Here is a 21012-nt window from a genome sequence, read left to right on the forward strand (position 1 = left end):
GATTCTTGCTGGCCGCTCTCGTGGAGTTATATGCCCGCACAGTATATCTTGTCCATTCATCAGTAAGGGAGTAGACGAATAGTTAAATCGTCGATCGCCGACAAGCAAAGTTACTAGCATAGAGACGTAGCACTTTGGATGTGTGCCATCGTTAGAGGACGTATTGAACGATCCGGTTCCGGAGCTCGGGGAAAAAGATTAATCATTTGTGTTAGAGAGGATGTGCTTGCCACGACATATCACTGAAGGATTAGCAACAAAAGGAGAAACAAAAGAAAAATTGTGTAAAACTTAACCAAAGGCAGGTGTGCATGAAACAATATAATATATCGTAGTGTAATCATAACTTCAACGGAGGATATTTGTTGTGAAGAGGAACCGGAACGTGGCCGGAAGGAAAACGATGCCTGATGTGGAGGACAAACAAAACTCCAGGCAATCCTCAACGTACATATCAAAGCTAGAAAATCATTTACATATCGAAAAACCACCTTATATGAACCACTTCATACACTGAAGTGGTGTATCTCTACACAAGTCACATTTTCGAAGAAGTCTACCGTCCGTCGACGGCGCAACGATCGATTCGTTTAATCTCAACGGAATCCACAACCCGAGATTAAGGAACGTATTTGCGACGTACGGCGAAACGGCGTGAAGGGCGAGACACTCCGGTGGAGTGGGATGTTTAAGAAAATCGTACAATGATGTGTTATGTATCTTACGGCGGCCCGACGTGGCCTACATACTAGAGGTTGTTAGTTTAACGCGTTTCCGTTACACTTGTGACTCAACAATCGAGTGCCGCTTCTAGCCACTAGGCAAATGTTTAAAGTGTTCAGGCAAACCCTAACCACTTATCAGGATGTATTACGCGTTACTTACTCATGCCTAGTTTGGTGGACGGACGGATTAACCAAACCAATCGGTCGGGGTTTCGAGCCAATCGAGGCAGAAAAGCATCATACACAAAACCAATATTCGTTAGTGAACGCTTTGCTTAGCAAACGGAACTATTTAACGGAAAAATTACACAAGCAAACAAATCATTGACGCCATCACAAGCCACTGTGCCAGTCACTGCTTGCGATAACTGTCGGAGCTATCACACGCTTCGAGCATGTAACAGTCGACGACGTGGCACAGATAGCGTGTAGAGGGTCGTGACTAACCGAGTTAATAAAAGCATAACCCAATAGAAGTTTTCAACTACCCGTACCTAAAGCTGATTGTGTATCCTTACTTAACGCAGAATTAGTTGGAAAGAAATTTATCATTTGTTCGTTGATATTTTTTTTTCATATTTAAGATCTTTCCAGCATGCAGTATATGAACGTTTTAAATTGAAAGATAAATGGCATTACGAGTACCGTATGGTAACTAAACGTATTCTGCTTTACAAGTTGCCTGTAATTGCGATAGCAATGATTGCTATAATTGCGGCGCCTACTATGTTCGCCAAGCTTTATCAAAAAGGAAATAATGAGTAATTCATACTTCCAAAAGCCTTACTGAAAAACGAACAATCGTTTACAGCGTTTTACATCTCAGCTAGCAAACCCGGCAGTGTACGTAGAACATCAAACAATGCTAGCCTAGTGTAAAGTATTTGATGTTGAACCATCAAACCTCCAAATGGCAACACAAACGGGTCAAGTAGACAATTCGTCGCTTTTTAGGATCTACCGCAATGATAGCTAGCGGTTGAATGTTTGTAGTAGACACGACCAGTCGAGGGATACAGGATAAGGTAGGCTATGATCGCTTTTTCGCATTTTTCGGAAACGAGCGCGAACCACAACAATCCTCGCAATAGTATTTTTTTCAACCGGAAAGCGATTTTTCCCTACTTTGGCCTGCACCCCTCGACTGGTTATGTCTACTACAAACATCTGTAGCGGGCCGGGTTTCGGAGGGAGTCGTGTGGAGGGCGTCTTTACGAGAACTTCCTTTATATAACTGCGCTAAACTAACTGATTTGGCGGTGCGCTCCAAGGTCCATTGGGGCCTTGGATCACACCGTCCAACTTAAGGCTAGTTCGGTTGGGCTCATTCCCTCCCGTGCCCAACCGTCTTACTCTAACAAGCCACAGGGCAATGCGTGCGTGGAACTCGACACCGATCAACGGTGATCGATGGGCTGCGCTGTTGCTAACACCAGGTTCCCCGCGTACACTGACCCGTGGCCGAAATGCGATGTACGCAAGATTGCATCGCATCACATCCATGCGACAACTATCATTGATTGTCTGCTTGACCCGTTTGTGTTGCCATTTGGAGGTTTGATGGTTCAACATCAAATACTTTACAGTAGGCTAGCATTGTTTGATGTTCTACGTATACTGTCGGGTTTGCTAACTGAGATGTAAAATGCTGTATATTTTCTAAACATTTCGAAAGAATGATTTTGCACTCATTTGTTACGGAATTAATGGGACTTTCGGAGTTACTTAATAACTTATACATTAATCTAGAACCAAAACCCATCCACATGAACATACGTGTATTAAGGTACATCATACAAACGGTCAGTGTCTACCGACGCCGCTTGGAAGGAGTACGGAGAATGCTAAAATAGTACGGTACACAACAGTCACAGACACAGGCACCCGACCCGTTGTCACGATAATAAGTGGCTCACTTAAGTTGGCATTAAATAACCCGTATACTGTAAACACAACATTTAAAACATCGTCAAATGGGCTGTGATAGATAACAGCCCTACTAGCAGTAGGTACTTTGTGTGTGGATTGGTGGTGGTTGTAGTAGAAGTAGATGCTCCATGTGTCTGGTATTCTAGCTCTAATCACGCTTAGCGTATACTGTCTTCGTTTCTCACGACCGGTATAGAACTATGTAGAAATAAACTCTCTTTACAAACCACCCGTTCGTCCACAGCGAACCTTTAAGCACTGGCCTGAATTTTTCTTTGCATCCATTTCACTGGTTCTATTTCTTTCTCGCTCTCACTTCCCCTACGATGAACTCGACTTAAGATTTCGACGGAATGATCCAAGTAACTTTTCGTCGATCGCTTCTCTGTCAAAGAATGTAACCTGAAAGGAGGAAAAAAGGGGAGCGTTGAAAACGAGTTTCAATATGAAAGAATCTCCCGTTAGCAGAACTCACCTTGCAGAAGATGTGCTGCAGCAGTTCGTCTGCTTTTTGGCGATCTTTCGGATCGTGCTGCAGACAAATGCCGGCGAAATCCTTGCCCTCTTCGGAGAGATTCTCCGGTATCTCGGGTGATTCACCCATGCCCACCTTGAACATGATCTGGAAGTTGGAATCAAACTGGTGCCATGGACGCTGAAAAAAGAGAAGAAACAGAAATTATGACGATCGGTTACTGCAGTTCCCCTAGGTGGCTTTCTTACCCTTCCCGAGCACATTTCCAACACGACGCAGCCAACGGACCAAATGTCCGCCGCTCGCCCATGACCTTCGCTGTTGGTTCTCGTGAACACTTCCGGTGCCATGTAAGCTAGAGGAGGAGGTAGGGAAATAAATTCAATCAATCCAACTGTGCCAGTGGAAGTAACCCTGTAAAAACGACCTACCTTGCGTTCCCACGTAACCCCTCAGTTCGCCGGCCATCGTGGTGTGCTTCTGGATCTTTACGGCGGACCCAAAATCACCCAGCTTCAGGCAGTTACCGTCCTTATGTAGGAAAATGTTGGCCGTCTTGATGTCCCGGTGCACGACACCGTTGCGGTGCAGCTCGGCCACTGCCGAAAGCAGCTGGTGTGTGTAACGGCGAGTTTGCGCCTCCGGCAGGCCTCCGTTCAGCTCGACCAAACTCTCCAGGGTACCCTCCGGACAAAGTTCCATGAAGATTATCAACTCTTCCTGAAAAACAATATTAACAAAACATATTCGTCAACAATTAATATAATATTCAAGTATCGGCTCGAACATTTATATACTTACTCGATGCACCTCGACTCCATAATACTTCACCAGATGCCGATGGCTAATGCCCTCGAATATCTTCAACTCTTCCGCCACCTTGCGGATGGCGGCCGTCTCTCCGGGCTGGATGGCGATTTCCTTCATAGCCAACAGCTCCCCGGTCGAGTTGTTGACCGCCGTGTACACCTTCCCGAACCGGCCCTGCCCAATCTTGATACCCCGGTGCCAGCTAAAGTTGACGCTTCGTGCCCGGTTGAACGTTTTACTGCAGTAACTAATCTCCTTCACGTAACCGATGAGGTTTCTGTCGCGCAGCCGATCGTCAAGCTTGCAGTCCAACGTGTTCACTGCATCCCGGACACGAAGCTGTCGTAGTGGACGAGTACCGTGCACGGAACCATCCACCGACATGGTCGAGCTGGCGGCCGCCGGAACACGCAGTTTCACTTCGTTCACGCTATCGTACGACGTCTGCTTGCGGAACATATCACTTGGGTCGATGGTGGGACTGTGCGCCCGTAGCATTACACCGTCCTCTCGCAAGCTGAGCTGATTTTGATACATCTTTCCCGGCAGGTGTATCATCGGAATCGATGCGCGTCCCGTCATTGCGGCCGCATTACCCGCCACCGAACTGGCCGTTGCTGTAGCTGCCACGGCCGCCGCTACCGCCGCTGCCGATGGCGATGGGGACGATTTGCGGGAACGCGGTGACTTCCGGATACGCTCCGGCTCGCGGATGTTTCCGATCACATGTGAAATGCACGCGTCCATCTTCAGCTTCAAATCCTCAAACTCCCCATCGGTTAGGTGGCTCGTGCAGAGCGGATCACAGGCCGCAATAAGAAACTCCAGTCCCTGGTTTGCCCATCGGGGTCGCAAGCCACGCCCCCGTTCACACCTTTCCATGACAAAGTTCATCCACAGTTTCGCAAACTGTATGATCGCCTTCGCGAGCATCAGCTCCGACTCGCAGTCACGACAGTTGTCCAGCTTCGTTTCGTACAGTCGAGCCACGTCCTTGTGATACTCGAAGCCGAACTTGTAGCCCTGGTGGAGAATTTCGCGCACCCGCGTTAGAGCCTGAATACGATCCGCATCATCGTACTCCTCCAGATTTGCGTCGGAACAGAGCAATTGCAGCTCCTCGATAACGGCCGCCAGCTTGTTACGCAGGAGTAGTGCATTCCGCTTTAGCATCTGCAAACATTCCACCACTTCCGCACAGACGGGACTGCTTGATGCGCCGGGCCGAGAACAGCGCCGACGGTAGCTACTTCCTCCACGCAGCACCACACCCTCCTCCAGCTCGAGATCGTCCGCCTCGTACGCACCTTCCCCCTCGGAGTCCTCCTCACAGTGGTCCCGGTGAAAGTCCGCATGCTCCAGATCCCGGAACAGCGTCTTCGCAAACGCCATCGTTTTCAGTGCCTTCTCGCGCGACGACGTAAACATGCGCTGCGTCTCCCGGCAGAGAGCAAAGAACTGCCACTTCTTCTCGTTCGTCTGCTCAATGCTCTGACTCTTCTCAAGCAGCTCTTTCAGCTGGTGCATCATCCCACTGCCGGTTCGCTCGAGAATCCGCTCGACAATGCTACAGTATCGCTTCGCCGCCGGCCCATGCTGGTGCGGGATCATCGGGCTGATGAGCTTCGTGAAGCGCCACTCCTCATCGAGCGCCGCCTTCTGGTGGCTCTCCGGGACCGTGTCGAGGATCCACTGTTCGCCCAGATCGAGGTAAAGCTCGAAAATCTTACGCACCGTCTCGTCGAACAGTTCCATCTGGTGCATGTACTTATCGAGCTCCAGCTCGCGCTCGAACAAGGCCGTGTTGACGTGCTTCTGGAAGCGCTCCCGGTGTATCATGGCCAGCGTAAGGCCTTCCTTCAGCTCCTTGATGTGCTGCTCTAGGCTGAGTGGATTCGGTTGTGTGGGGCGCGTTTCGAGCCGCATCTTCAAGAACTCGTGTATCACCTCCAGCGGAATAAGCGAGAGAAACAGGAAGGCGGACACGTACGAGGGAAGGTTCAGCTCTTTCGCCTCAACGCTCCAGGCGCCAAAACTTCGTAGTTCGAGCTCATGTTCACGCTCGAGCGGAGGCTCAATGCACGGTGCGTCCTCTTCGTCGAACAGGCTTTCTTCTTCCTGTCGCCGTCCAGGCTTTTCCAGTGTCAGCTGTGCCTTCCGTAGGACCACATTGTGTAGCCGATGGAGAAACGTTAGCGACTTGCCCAAACCACGGGTTTTGAGTACGTTTTCGATGTACTTTCTAAAACAAGAACAAAAAAAAGCAAGTTTACGATGAGTTAGAGATCGAAAGATTCATGAATCTCTAAAACGCAAAGAACCATTCAGATTCAAGAATCTGGATCTGAATTATGCAACTCCAAAAGATGGTATTTACAACATAAACGACTTCCTTACCTGTACAACGTATTGCCCATACTTTGCGGCGTTTGTAGCGTTAGCTCGGACAATGTCTGAACGTTGTAAAAATTCAAATTGTTCATATAACGTCCGTACTCCGTATCGCCGGGGAACGTATGCTGCCGCTTGTACGAAAGATCCGAAAAATCCGTCTCATCGCTGTTCACGCTCTCGGAGGTACTTCCACCATCTGTTGCACTACCACAACCATTCTCGGCGAATTGAACTCGCTTCGAACAGCCACCTCCAGCGTTCGATTCGGTCGAACCAATAGATGAAGTGGTAGCCGCACCGTTGACGCTACTGTCCTGAGCTCCTTCCACGGTGCTACTGGCCTCATCGTGTACCGACGATGAGGACGAACTTTCCGCATTCTGCTCCATGATGGGCCACCGGATGGTTGATTCTTTCTTCGATGGGCCCTGCAGGCGCACTAGCAGCTTCCCAAGTATCACCAGCGTCATCCGGTGCTGACGGGTCATGTTGTACCACAAACACATGGCCTTGACCCGGTTCACGAACGATTCACTCTGGTACACGGGAAACGCCAGACCCATCGCCCTGGAGGAAGGGAAAAGGCACTCTTTCGACTCGAGACGCAGCAGCAAGTCCTCGACCTGCTTCAGTGCGGCCGACTGCACCTCGAGGCAGTCTTTGCAGTACATCGAAAGGCAGCCGAAGCAGAACCGGTTCGTTTCACCGGTACCGGCCGTGGTCGCGCTGGACGTACCGAGACCACTGTCGGCGGTCGTTGTGCTCACCTCGCTCATGGCCCGCGAAACCGACGCCCGGTGAAAGCGGAAGTGCATGATCTCATCCAGCAGGTCGCCGATTTCCTGACGCGCTTGACACAACAGTCGATCCTGTTGCTCGATCGAGCGATCCGCATGCCATGCCTGCAACTCAAGCCAGATCAGATCGTTCACATGCGTCTGCCAGAGACGCTCCTCCGTGGATAATACGCCCGAACGCGCAGCTCGCTCCTTATCCAAGCTGCCCAGCTTGATAAGATCGGAGAACGTTTCGTGAAATTTGATCCGATTCTGCGGTATCGAACTTTCACCAACCGCGGTCCCTCCTCCGATGACCGGTTGATTGGAGAAAATACAATCACGATACGACGATGGTGGAGCGGAAATCCGACAACCGACTGGCCGAGATGTGACGCTCATGAAACGATTGCACGATTCGATCAGGGTCGGTGGTGCACCACCCCCAGCTCCAGCCGTAGTGTTCACCAACGAGATGGGCATACTGTCCGCTCGTTCTTCCAGCACAAAGTGACCGGACATTGTCTGCTGCGCTCCGGTTAGAATTTGCCCACTCGTCGGTTGCGTTCCGAAGTTAGCGGACGAACGCATCGGAACGATCGTGGCGGCGGCGGCCATTTTAATCTCGCGTTCCGATTCCCGGAGCAGCTGCGTGGAGCGTTTATCACTGCGCACCTTCTCCTCGCTGTTGGCCGGTTCCATTATCATCTGGTTCAACAGTGCACAGTCCACGGTGTTCCGACGGTCGGCACGCGGCCGTGGCAACCGGCCACCGGTTCGTAGCTTTACGCCTCCTTCCCTACGGGGTGGAATAATCAAACGGGAACCAGGTGAGATGACTTATCTTATTTTGATGCAGTTGAAAACATTCCTTACACAAGCTTCTTTTTATAATGGGATCAAACAAAAATCTGACTTACTACAAACACATCTCTATCGGCTGCTTCGATCATATTTTTAAACTTTCAAAAAGTAAAAGAATCAAAACAAGCTACTCATGACATATGTTTTGACTACGGCCTACACGCCAAATCTTCTTAACTTAAATAATCTCAACACCTCTCCTTATCAATTGACAAACTGCTTTGTTATCGCCAGGAAAGATGGCAATGGCAATAACCCAGCGGATTTTATCTAATCAGCCCTATACAGGAATCCATATTCAACGACTTTTTTCGCTCTACTTGTACAGAGTCATCTTTAAAAACTCATCTTCGACGTCGCGTCTTTTCGCGAGTGGAAAACGGTTTCCGGTAGCACTGGCAGCACTGGTTACTTAGAGAAGATGGGGAGGAAAATTACGAGAAACCCTCTCCCCATTGAAACGCGACACGCGACGGTCTTCAACCTTTTTGCATACGCGGACACGTGGAAGGGAAGCCTACTTCGATACCGCGCTCCCATACTTTTGTGACGCGTGTACTTACATCCTTTGCTTGCTGCTTCGATTTTTAATCTTTATTCGTGTCCGGGGCGGCGTACTCCCATACTGGTCCCACTGACTCAGCACCTCGTCGATGGACGATGCGCGAAGCGCCTCCTCGAGCTCCTGCGATTCGGCCGAGTCCGTGCAATCGTCGCCGCGGAACTGCAGTGGGATACCGTCGTTATGGATACTGCTGCTGCAATAAAGAGTGTACGAGGATTTTAGTGTCACTAAATTGACCGACTGAAATAAATTGTTGTCCTTTTCTAACTGTATTCCTAAGCTGGACAACCAACCCCAATTGCAACGGGGTACGGAATTGAACTAAAACGCTCTCAAACCCGACCCGATCCGTACCGATTGAAGACGTTTCTTATCTTATCATCGCACAACACGGCGGAGTGCTGCCCACTCCGGAACACCGGTTCCCCGGCGGTGTTAGCTGCTTCTCTCGCACGGCTCTCCATTGTATTTTACGAGCAACAACAACAAAAATTAATCGAGAGGAAGATGAGAAGGAGGAAACGGAACCGCCGTTTTTGCCAACCTCTTCGACCGAGCAAAACCGTATTTTACCTCCTTCCTTGTAAGCGCAAAGGATAACCTTTACGTCTGCCAAGGGGAGGAGAAGGCTGACCCTATGTTATCTATGCTAAATTCGTATTTTCCCGCAGCAAAATCAAAAGTGTTTCGGGGAAGAGTTTACTTTCTTCCAGCCAAACAGAATGATGAATAATTGTATTACTTTGCCGGTTTAAGGAAAACAGAAATACCTTGACCTTGTCTAAACACTGTGACTAATTCGTATCAATTTTCGGTACCATTTTATCTTCCGGTCCGCCGGAGTGGTAAAATAAATAACTCACACCGAGGAAAAAAAACCCCTGTACACCGGGTTTTCTTATCAACGGAGAGGCATCAGCACTTCGTCGTCAGATGCATGAGAACTTATGACGTCACTACCGGGAATGCACGGTTCTTTTAGCGCTGATAGTGCTTTCGTGTTCAATTATGTATATAACTAGCGATGCACGCATGATATGGCTTCGTTTGGTCTGGACATTTGGTCAAAGCGTCAATCACTCTTATCTAACTGGAGTGGAAAAACTATTGGCAGCGGCCTTGATTTTTTGTTCGCTTCTCGCGAAGCGTACATAAGACATATCGTTTGAATAACTCCCCACCATTTACCGGAGAACTGAGCAAAAAGAAAGTTCTACATCTGGTTTTCCGCAACTAAACGCCACCCATCGACACGTGTTCGCAAGTTAATCTGTACCGCACACCAAAGGGAAGAGTACATAATACACTTAGTATAAATACCAGCCCCGAGTCCATCCCGGTGACTCTTATCATTAGTTATACAACACACGATACTATACTAGTAACTTCCCCTCCTCCCCACATCCGTTTTTTTTTTTTGACAATGAATCGCGGAACAGATTGCGATTGGCATGTTGTTGATGGGTGCATCCCGGTGAGGGTTTCCTGAGGGTGGATTGGCCAATGGCTGATAGCGAGACCTGGACGGGGCAGCCGACTCGATGGATATTGTCACTGACCCTTCGTTTGATAACAAATACACACACCTGACGGTCAATTAGCTTCCCGAGCCCATAGCACAGCACACCCGGTCGCGACTAGGATGACACTAATTTTCGAATCCGATTTTTCCCCCGTTCAAGAATCCGCTAATTGCCGGCGTAAATAATTTCCACACGATGCAACACACGACACTAACACACCGTGGCCGTACGATTCCATGAAGGTTGCTGACCAACATGGATTTTTTTTAAAGTAGACCATTGTCCGCACGCAAGTTGCTGGCCCCCCAGAGGGTGGTCGGGCTGGGGCTACTGATATAGGATCCGATTACTGGTTAATTATGCTAACTGTAGCGCTAAATTCTACGAAGCGCGGCTCTGTTCTACCCTTTAAGCTACATTTTAATTCAATTCACATTCCACTGGCGTGATTTTCTACCACCGTTGCGCGCACGGTGGTGCGGTGGGCGCGTCAGAAATTGTTTGTTCAACAATTATCTCTGTAAATTCGACCCACCAGGCGACACCTTGGCGTTCGCAAACGACTTGCCGTATGTTTTCATACGCGCACAGTACGCGAACGGGCAGAGGTTGCTGCGAAGGGAAAACTGTGGTGGCGCGAGAGCTTGAAAATAACATTATCATGTAGAAGATACACTTACCCGCAAACCGTATCGGCCCCATCGCTGGTGTCGTCGTCTTCGTCGGAGCTGAAGTTAATATCGATACCGACCCGCCGCTTCCAGTCCGCATCGGCCATCGTGCGGCAGCAATGTTTTTCCCCCAAGACGGAGACTGTTTTGACGACGCAATCGATGCACGTCTCGCTTCCCACGTTTTGTTCTTGTCGTTTTATTTTCTTCCCCCTTCAATCGATCCGGTTCCGTCGAAGATGCCACCGAGTAAACATTGTAGCGCGCGGCCTACTTTGATTTGCATCCGACGCAATGTGCACCATCTATTGCAGTGCCAAGGGGGGAAGCGGGGACGAACGAATTAAACACACGATTTGCACGAATCGAAACCTCGGACGGGAATTGGGAATACAAACTAAACCATTCTTCAAGCACCAGGAAGAGAAGCGCAAGTATCGGAAAAGCCGAACACCGAACAACAACACATACCAGCTGGAGAGGTGACAGTGAACTGACATCGAAAACAGTTTGTTTTCCGATTGCTCTCGAAAGTTTGTTTACTCGAGCGAAGAGGCAAAAAGCTCCCAAGGAGACGCACATTTACAGGTGGGAAGTTGTCGTTTCACATCTTGTCTGGTGATTTGAGATGGAAAAGGAAAAGTATTTGAATAGATAATGCTCCATAATAGTAACAAAATTTTATTGAATTTTCCAGTCCGATCTTTATGTTTTATAAAAGCTCTTGGGCTTTTAAGTGTCTAAATGGAGCAACCTCTTTTCAACTGATGGCTAAAACGAACTGTCATGCCTTTACAGTGTTTTGTAGGACAAATCAACAAACCTGGGAAACATTTTGTAAAAAGTGCAAAATGCGTATTTCTTATTCATTCGCGAATTACTTTTCACACAATTTTCAATAATGCCTCAATTGCCATTAATGCAAGAACAAATTAGGCTCTTACACCAGTTTTACTGGTATCAGATCTGCAGAAATCAGATTAAAACGTAGAACGTTCAATTTTCAAAAAAATTCTTAGCGGAATTTGTAATCGTTTCATTTACTACATTTTTACAATTTTATATTTGTCGTTCCGTAAACTCAGCTCAATGCAAACAATAATCTTGAATGTGCGCAGAACGCCTGTGTAACAAACCACGCCTTGCGTAATAAAATGGCGAACCAACGGAACTCTACCGGTCTTTCTCGCTCTCTCTATCTCTCTCTCTCCTTAGATCCTTAGGATTTTTAAAACTAATAAATTTGATGTTGCCGCTAAACTGTTGATTACTATTTTCTTAGAATTTAACTTAATAGAAAAGCGCTTCTCGCAACAATGTTATCCTTGCCAAGAAGATTTTTTTTAACAGTCGTTGGTAAAACATATTGAAGGTTCAAACTTTCCAGGCTTTCTCGTCGCAAGGATCCAACTGGTTCAGTGCGGCTTGGAAGCATAAAACCTTCGGTCTCGTCTGCTCGGGCGCCAGTATGCATTAGTTCGCGGAACAAGCGTGTCAGTTGGACTCATCTCGTCCAGTAGTTTTCGTGACGTGCCAGAACCGCCCGTTAGTATGTTGTCGGAAAACGGACCCATTTCTACCGTGCGCCTGGTACCGTACTCTCGTGATTCCGTGTCGTGTACCTCGACGATTGCCGTTACCGAGACCACCGAACCGCCTCCACCGATAGCGAGCCGTCCACTTTCGCCAAGGAAGTTTTTTGAACGCCTTTACGGCCACCTCGAGGCCAAGAAGGATGTTAGTGGGGAGACCCTCGTGTCTCCTTCCGGCGATCTGATCCCAAATGAAGCGTGCACCGTCCAAACCGACCAAATCCATTCCAGTGATTCCCAGCGATCAGTGTCGGTGAACAGTTCCATCAATTCCAGCCTACGATCGTCGCCGGCGTTGGACATCGAGGAGGATTCGTCGCGTGATGCTAGTGTTTCGCCTCAGTGCCGTGATCCTCGCTATGACACGCGCTATCAGGAGACCTCGGTTAGTGGAACACAGTATGGATTTCTTGGTGGGGCTCCGCAGATAAACCAGGAGCCACACCAGCCTACGGCCAACTTGCAACAGCAGGGGATGGCCGTTTCGTCCTTCTTCTCCACCACCGGCAGCTACGGGGCGGCATCGTTTCGGCCGTTTTTTGGTGTTCCTCACGAGGGCACACAACTACCGGCGGGATTGTCCGCATTTTGTAAGTCCCGTTACGATTGTTTATGTAGCTTATAGAAACAGTTGTAAAACGGAAAACAATTTGAGAGTGCATATTGAGCGTTGAGAGACGATTTTTTTATTCGATTTACTTTCAAGGATTAATTCATAACTGAATGCGTAAATTTGAAATTTGAGTTTCTTTTTTGCGTTTTTAACAATAATAGAGTTTCTACACGAAATAGTGTGGCTAACGGCATTTTAAAAGTTTGTGATATACAACTTGAATCTAGTATAAAATTTATTTCAGATTTTCCTCTAAGTTTTGTTCATTTATTTATCTTTAAACTTTAGAATTATGTGGTAAATATAAATAATGTATGTTGCACAGAATGTCCAACACATAGTCAAATCCAATTTAAAACACAATTGAATGTATTAAAGCCGTTAGTAATTTCGATTGTAAATGTTATTTGATTAGTGAAAATCAAAAATCAGGAAAAAGCACCAAACATGATATTGATGTTTAACTATGTGTTTTTTTAAAGAATTTTTCGTACCTTACGTACCTTTAAGTATTCTTCGTACCTTACGAGAAAGCTCAATCGCAAATCAGAGGAAATTAGAAAACTATGCATGAGGATTCTTATCAATTGCAATTAATGTATGGAAAAAATGTCTAATAATAATTACACAACTTTGTTTTATTTTATTAAATTTTTGCTAAACCATACCAACATCGTAGTAACAAAACAGCCGCTCTATGGCATACTTTCTGTGATTATAAAACAATCCTATTGCATTAATAAATTTGCAGGAAGAAACTTTGACGTCAGATTTATGTGAAAAACAAGTTCTTTTAGATTCCATTTAAAAGTTTGTACACATTTTTCAATAACGACATATGCAAGCGGCTCCGGATTTTGCAAATCCATATTAAAAGCGTTTTTAAGCCGTGAGACCGATCGATATTGACCTCCCCAATGCAACGTCAACTGATCGGACTTCCTTCTTAAACTGCACAAATTGCACTCCCATTCAAGGGATCTGTTTGCGCAAACAGATTTCACATCGATACGATGCGATCACATTTCAATCACCTTCCATTTTACACGAAAGATCTCCCTTCTGGCACTGGAGGATAAGTAACCAAATTCCAGACATATCCTGGTCTCGGGACTAATCGCTTCTACCGCAGCCTACGCAAGCATCGCAAGCCGTACAGGAATCACTTCCTTTCTTTTCTCCCCTTCTCGACAGAAATTGAGAGCTTCCGAAACATATGGTTTGTGGACCGTCTGTGTCCGTTACAAGGAAACAAGTGCAAAACCCAGCGGTGCATTTAGACGGCGTAACAGTGTGGGGTACCGTAATTTTTATGGCTTATTAAAAGATTACACAAAACGGACCGAACGACCCCTTTTTTCTGCCTGTGAGTAGAGTTCCTTCTGCTTCTCACTTTCCCGCCGCTTCGAAAAGGTGATGAACTGTCTTCCCTAGAGTCTAAGAAGTCAATGAGCCTTGGCCTGCGGTCGACCAAAGGAGCGGTGGACAGAAACCTTACATGGCAAAAACGAAGCTAATTCGCTACCACAAAGTAACCGCTGACCTCCTCCCCTTCGGACAGGCTTCGTTTATGCGTTTGTGGGCGCATCGATCATTCTTGGACACTCTTCACGATCAATCGGTCGGAGGAAGAGGATCATCAAAGGCTCCTGGTATCCCATTCCATCTCAGGTTACACAAAACTGATTTTACCTCAATCGCACACCTTCGGAAGCACTCAGGGAAGCATGTGCAGTATGAGAATTTTGCAATCCTCAAGGATTGTCTGTCCGGACAAATCCAACGGCTATCGGAAATCCGTGCGACAGGAAACGGATAGCTATTTCGGTTCATCCGACACCTTGTAATATGTCACGGAGTTGATAGGAAAGGAGTAGCTAAGAAATCCACGTGTTAAGCTCGTTTTTTTTTTTTTTTGGAGCGGCCAGCGAAACAAATTTGTGCAAAGCTGAGCTGAATGAAATGGGAAATTGAATTTTGAAATTTTCTTTTGAAACACAGTTGTTTAACAAATTATTGTATGTTATGGTAACATAATAACACTCTACCAGGAGCTGTTTTGACCTTTTACCATTTGAACTTGAATGTGGATAAATATTTGAATCAGTTAATTAATGTTTGCTCATGTTCATTAAAGATTAAAAATAACTAAAAATACCTAAGCAATAATTTAAGGAATATCAAAAGTGTGTGTTCGTATGTGTTAAAACTACTCTGTTCTATTTTATTTTCATTATAATTTAAGGCCTTTCTTTGTTCGTTAAATCATTTCTATTAATTTTGTTATAACTTGAACCGAAACTTGTTATAACTTGAATCAAAAACTTGTTTGAGTCTATATCTGATCTTATTTTGAACCGAATTTAAGAAACTTAATGATTATAATTATGTATGTTGCTGTAAAACTCTTCTAAAAAATTTCAAAAAAAATAATTCATAGGCTAGTAAAAATCCGCCAAACCAAACCACTCTTACCCATTTCGGATGGATTTTCCGACCGGCTCTATTGTTTCATAACTTGAATTACAAAATTATTTTAGGATGTATTTGATCTTATTTTGAACCGAATTTAAGAAACTTAATGGTTATTGTTTATATGTTTGTTGCTGTCTCTTCTAAAAAAAATAAAATAAAGAGGATAATTCATAAGCTAGTAGAAATCCGTCAAACCAAACCACTCTTACCCGACATATCATGGATGGATTTTCCCACCGGCTCTATTGTTTCTTTTATCACTAAAGAAAATCGTATCGGTCCGTGAAATATGTCGTCGGCAGTAAACAAATTACCACAACCGTTCTATGGCCAACAATGGAAGTAAATTCACATACATGCTTGCGCAGTGGGAAAATTTCCAGGCCTCCCCTTCCTGAAGGTCCTACGAGTCCCCATAGACTCCTCCTACAATTTGGCTGCTGTTTTCCCGGTACTATTGTCCCGTTTTCCACACGGGAGTTTTCCATACCGGAACGCGGATGCGACAGACAAACAGACGCTCCACCGTTTTCTCCCCTCGCAAAAGTATCAACTCGTGGGCCAACCATATGGCCAGGGAGTGATGAGAGTTAGGATACTTTTTTCCGCACCAACGCCTCGGCGTGTGAAGGGACAAACCGCAGACACAGAACAAAGTGAAAAACAAGAAACCGTCTCGGAGCCACAAACGATGAATTCTACCACGGGGATGTTTTTTTTCCTAGGGAAAGGAAAAGTTAGTTTTCATTTCCCGCATCGCCGTCCACCTGCAGGAGTATCTTTTCCAAACCGCTTTCCTCCCTCCGCTTTTCCACTCAGCCGTGAGACACCGGAGTCACAACTGCGACAGATTATCTTCGCCCGTGGACTTTCCCGGGCACAAATAAATATTATATCTACAGAACCGCGCGCGTGCGATGGTGCTGGGAAAAACATGCCGCACACGTCGGCCCCGTCACCGATCGGGAAATTTCCTCCCCCCAGCGATGGTTGTTGTACGCTTCCGGAGGTACGTTTCCGCATCGTTTCCGGCGAACAATAGTCGTTCCTGCAATCCTAAGCCTTCGCCACTCGAATATCAGCGCACGGTTTCGGTCTGTTTTCCACTTGTTCCACCACGCCGGACAAACCGCCGGCGTTCGGATGGTGTGGGTGTTTTGTGATTGCGGGAATTATCATCATCGTACGCCGGGGCGGCATGGTTGTGCCGCCCGTGCGGGCCCCGAGATTGAGTGTGAAAAATCGTCCCCGAACAACAGATGATAATTTTTACGCCTTCCTAAACATGAATCGCAACGTACCGATGATTGTTATTGGCCGGGATCCGTTTTTCACTGCGCCGCGCGAGGGACCCTTTCCACCGGTGGAAAGGGGAATCTCTGTGGTTACGGAAAATGATGTTTAGGGATGTTTTTTTTTCCACCCATCGCAAACGGATAGTTTTAACGTGTTGTCCAGTCAATCCAGTCACGCACCGTTTCGGATGGGAATATTGGGACCGGAAAGGGAAAGGGACTTTATGGACAAATAATAGGCGGACTGAACAACGGATTACGAATATTTGTTGTTTTTTTTTCAGAGGATGGTTTAAAAAGTACATGTTGAAATATGGTTGGGTATTTTTTTTTGGTCCTGTTTTTTTATCATGTTACTAAACATGGCATTAATTTTATTTCATTTATACAAATACCAAATTTAACTAACAACCATTTTTCTGGTACTTTTCAGCTTTGTTTATTCAAATAATATTTTGCTACACAAGGAACTCGAAAAGAAAATACAATTTTCTTGCGCAAAAGTATCAACCAACGGTTCAAATTAACCGGTAAAGGAAAAATTTATCTTAATTGGTTGTATTTTAGAAGTTTTAATTTTTAGGAAAACTATTTGCCAACTTTTTTTTTTAATTAAGCAGTTTGCACAAAGTGTACCAAACAAATAAACACTACTTAAGATCCAATGGAAACGTGTGGAAATGATGATCAATCATGTGGTAACTTTAAAAGGAAAGAAAAATCTGATAAGGTCACAAAACCAGACTAGTGTATTGTCGCTGAAACTACTGCCCATGGATGCAGAAGAAAAAATTTAGAGTCTTTAAACGAACAAATTAACCGACTGAGTGAAAATCAGTTGAGAAATAAGCTGAGTGAGAAATGTTTGTGATAACAATGAAAATGTGGATTTATATTATGGCTTGGCCAACGATTTCCACTTGAATGTCTTTATTCGTCGGTCATTTCTTCAAGATAAAACAAACATACGAAAGGAGCCATTTTCCATTTCCTTTTCCTCATCCTTTTTGGTAATCAGAAATATCTCTTTTCTAAAGAAATCTTCCTCCGGCGTTGGAAACCTTCCATAGTAGCTGGCAAGCTAATCAACAGGCTGTTTTGAGTGAAAAGAAAATCATCCTGGCAACACACTCCCCAACTTAACCTGCTCTCCGTCGAGCCATCCGTTCCCTTTTCCAGACCGAAAAACACAATACAAATAAAATTCATATTTCACCATCATTACGATTCTCCCACGATCGTTTCGATAATCTCCATGGCGGGGGCGGTGTGGACAGGCGCCGGCAAGTGAAGGGTCGAATAGATTGGCTAAGATTTGGTGCAACGGGGTGGAAGTTGTTTCTTAAGATTGTACCATTCAGCTCGACCGTGGTCATCTTCATCATCATTACCATCGAGGATGTTTTCGAGCGGATTGTATACCGCGAACCATTTACGGGGGTTGTAATAAACATTACGGAAATAAAGATTTTACCGCAGTAAAGGTTCGTCCTACAAGGGATGGAAATTCTCACATGAATTTTGAATTTAAGTTTTGGGTTGTGCATCTATTTAAAACACATGTCCATTATTCATTTAATCACACTAACGTTCCATTAAAATTTCTGTTTTTTTTTTTCCTAAAAGTGGCAAGACGCCGCAAAAAGGAAGGACGACCCAGGCGCCAACGTACGACTTTTAGCAGCGAACAGACGTTGCGGCTGGAGGTGGAGTTCCACCGGAACGAGTACATCTCGCGCGGCAGACGATTCGAGCTGGCGGAAGTTTTGAAGCTGTCCGAAACACAAATCAAAATCTGGTTCCAGAATCGCCGCGCAAAGGACAAACGCATTGAGAAGGCTCAGATCGATCAACAGTACAGGTGAGACGGGAACTGAAGGACGCAACGGGTTCAATTGTGGATGGTTATTTTGAATGGATTTCTCTTGCGCTTCACAGAACATTTGCTGCCGTCAACGGACTACTGACACCGTTCAGCCCACAGTTTCCCGCGTTGCATATGGCCACAGCATCGCAACAACAGCAACCGCACAATCAGCAGCAACCGCACATACCGCACCATCATCATCATCATCATCATCAACCACACCATCCGGTTCCGCTTCCTCCGGGTGCGGCCATTCGCATGCCGGACATACTGTCTCCGGATCGAGCAAACACTGAACACTCAACATTACTGGATGGAGCGGTGAACGCAAACAGATCCCCTGAAGCGTCGGTGGACGTCGGTGACTATCGGCGATAAAACGGAATGCCCCACGTTAGGACCGACAAATGCTGTTAGAACGAATGCTTTTCAAAACCCCATGACATGCGAGACAAATAAATAGAAAGAGGCTATTTTATTTATTAATCCATTCGGTTTGCATTTTTTTTATTATTATTTATAGAAACAGGTGGCATGTTCTCCTGTGCTACTTAGAATCTTTAACGTATTGATCAGTCCCATCCGCTCAAAAACGCCGAAAATATACCCTCTGACCCTTGTGGTGCGAACCGCCGACTAAGCGAAGTAGTTCAGATTGGCCTTCTTTTTCGATTGCACCTCCATGATTGCATCCATAAAGTCCTCGTGCGTGACGGAGGCAGCCGAGCGGCGGAGGGCAATCATACCCGCCTCGACGCAGACCGCCTTACACTGTGCGCCGTTGAAGTCATCGGTCGAGCGAGCCAGCTCCTCAAAGTTTACGTCCGGGCTAACGTTCATCCGGCGGGAGTGAATTTGCATGATACGAGCACGGGCCTCCTCGTTCGGGTGCGGGAACTCGATCTTCCGATCCAGGCGACCCGAGCGCAGCAGTGCCGGATCGAGAATGTCCACTCGGTTGGTCGCCGCAATCACTTTGATGTCGGCAGTGGAACTGAATCCGTCGAGTTGGTTGAGAAGTTCCAACATTGTCCGCTGCACCTCACGATCACCGGCCTTTTCCGAGTCGAATCGCTTTGTACCGATAGCGTCCAGCTCGTCGATGAAGATAATGGCGGGCGATTTTTCCTTCGCCAGCGCAAACGCATCCCGCACCAGCTTAGCGCCATCGCCGATGAACATCTGCACGAGCTGCGGTCCGGCCAGCTTCAGGAAGGTGGACTTAGTTTGGGCCGCACAGGCACGAGCGAGCAGTGTTTTTCCCGTTCCGGGAGGTCCGTACAGCAGGACACCTTTGGGCGGATGGATACCGAGGTTCTTGAATTTGTCCTTGTGCGTCATCGGCAGCACGACCGCTTCAATCAGCTCCTGGATCTGCTTGTCCAAACCACCGATGTCGGAATACTGCTCCGTCGGTCGCTCGTCCACCTCCATTGCCTTCACGCGCGCATCATACTCGGCCGGCAGGGTGTCGAGGATTAGGTACGAGTCTTTGTTCACTCCGACGAGATCTCCGGGCTTCAGCGTTTCGGAATCGACGAGCCCAATCACGGGCAGGAAGTACGTCTGCCGGGTGGACGTCTTAATGACGGCACATTTGCCCTTCCGCTGCGTATCGAGCACCATCACCGCACCATCGTCTTCCTCCTCCTGCGGATCCACGTCCAGCAGCTCGATGACGTTCGACACCAGGTAGGGCAGCGTTTTGTTCACCTTTATCTTCGCCGTGTTATCCTTAATCTTCTCGTTCTGTGTCTGCAGCTCATGATTGTTGCGGACGACCTCACTTTTCATAATTTTTATCTCATTGTCCATCAGCCGGGTACGGTTGATCAGCTCCTCCGTGGGCATCCGCAGTACCTCCTCGCCCAGCGGTGCCTCCGATTCGTCCCAGATGGAACTGTCCTCCAGTGTTTCAACCATGGCTGCCGTATGGAATTAGCTTTTCGTTTACCGATGTACACAATCCGAAACACAAACGGTGACTACGCTGCTTCCAAGGGTGTGCGAGTTTCGAACACCAGCGCAAGATGACTGTGCAATTTAACAAGCGCTGTCAACTGCAAATGTTTTTCCAACTCGTCAGGCGTTGGAGCACTTCTGCTTAGTTGGTTCTACCGGTGTATGTTGTTCACCTTCTATAACGGAATAGTTGTGTTAATCATACGTAACATGAATAGAAGCCAGAAATTAGATAAATGCACTTACAAACTTGGTAAACAAAGAGTGAAATCGTCCCGGTTTCGTTGAAAATGTGAAACCAAATGAATGTGACAGCTAGTGTTGGCAGAATCGGGACTCGGAAGATTCGAAGATTCGAATCCCTTTTGACGGATTCTAAAGATTTGATTCGATTGGGACTCGAATCAGATTTGATTTGTTTGGGATTCGAATCTGTTTTGATTTGTTTGGGATTCGAATCTGATTTGATTTGTTAA

The 21012-nt window shown here is 46.6% G+C and overlaps 3 protein-coding genes across 3 annotated transcripts; 1 reads left to right on the forward strand and 2 right to left on the reverse strand.

The window, feature by feature from the left end:
• Positions 1–2954: 2954 nt before the first annotated feature.
• On the reverse strand, positions 2955–10965 carry LOC131289730 (mitogen-activated protein kinase kinase kinase 4). Its single transcript, XM_058319035.1, has 8 exons — positions 10742–10965; positions 8537–8725; positions 6337–7908; positions 3931–6181; positions 3561–3849; positions 3378–3484; positions 3130–3309; positions 2955–3056 (listed from the first exon to the last, which is right to left on the reverse strand). Exons 1-8 carry the CDS (start codon positions 10837–10839, stop codon positions 2976–2978), a joined length of 4767 nt encoding a protein of 1588 aa, XP_058175018.1. The 5' UTR covers positions 10840–10965; the 3' UTR covers positions 2955–2975.
• Positions 10966–12283: 1318 nt separating this feature from the next.
• LOC131284606 (homeobox protein rough) lies at positions 12284–18952 on the forward strand. The gene is made up of 3 exons (XM_058313469.1): positions 12284–12914; positions 18334–18568; positions 18646–18952. Exons 1-3 carry the CDS (start codon positions 12284–12286, stop codon positions 18950–18952), a joined length of 1173 nt encoding a protein of 390 aa, XP_058169452.1.
• Positions 18953–19059: 107 nt separating this feature from the next.
• LOC131289504 (26S proteasome regulatory subunit 6A-B-like) lies at positions 19060–20703 on the reverse strand. Its single transcript, XM_058318779.1, has one exon. The coding sequence runs from the start codon at positions 20495–20497 to the stop codon at positions 19211–19213; it is 1287 nt and encodes a 428-aa protein (XP_058174762.1). The 5' UTR covers positions 20498–20703; the 3' UTR covers positions 19060–19210.
• Positions 20704–21012: the final 309 nt, after the last annotated feature.

The sequence above is a fragment of the Anopheles ziemanni genome, chromosome 3 (genome assembly GCF_943734765.1).
Source record: "Anopheles ziemanni chromosome 3, idAnoZiCoDA_A2_x.2, whole genome shotgun sequence".
Taxonomy (NCBI): domain Eukaryota; kingdom Metazoa; phylum Arthropoda; class Insecta; order Diptera; family Culicidae; genus Anopheles; species Anopheles ziemanni.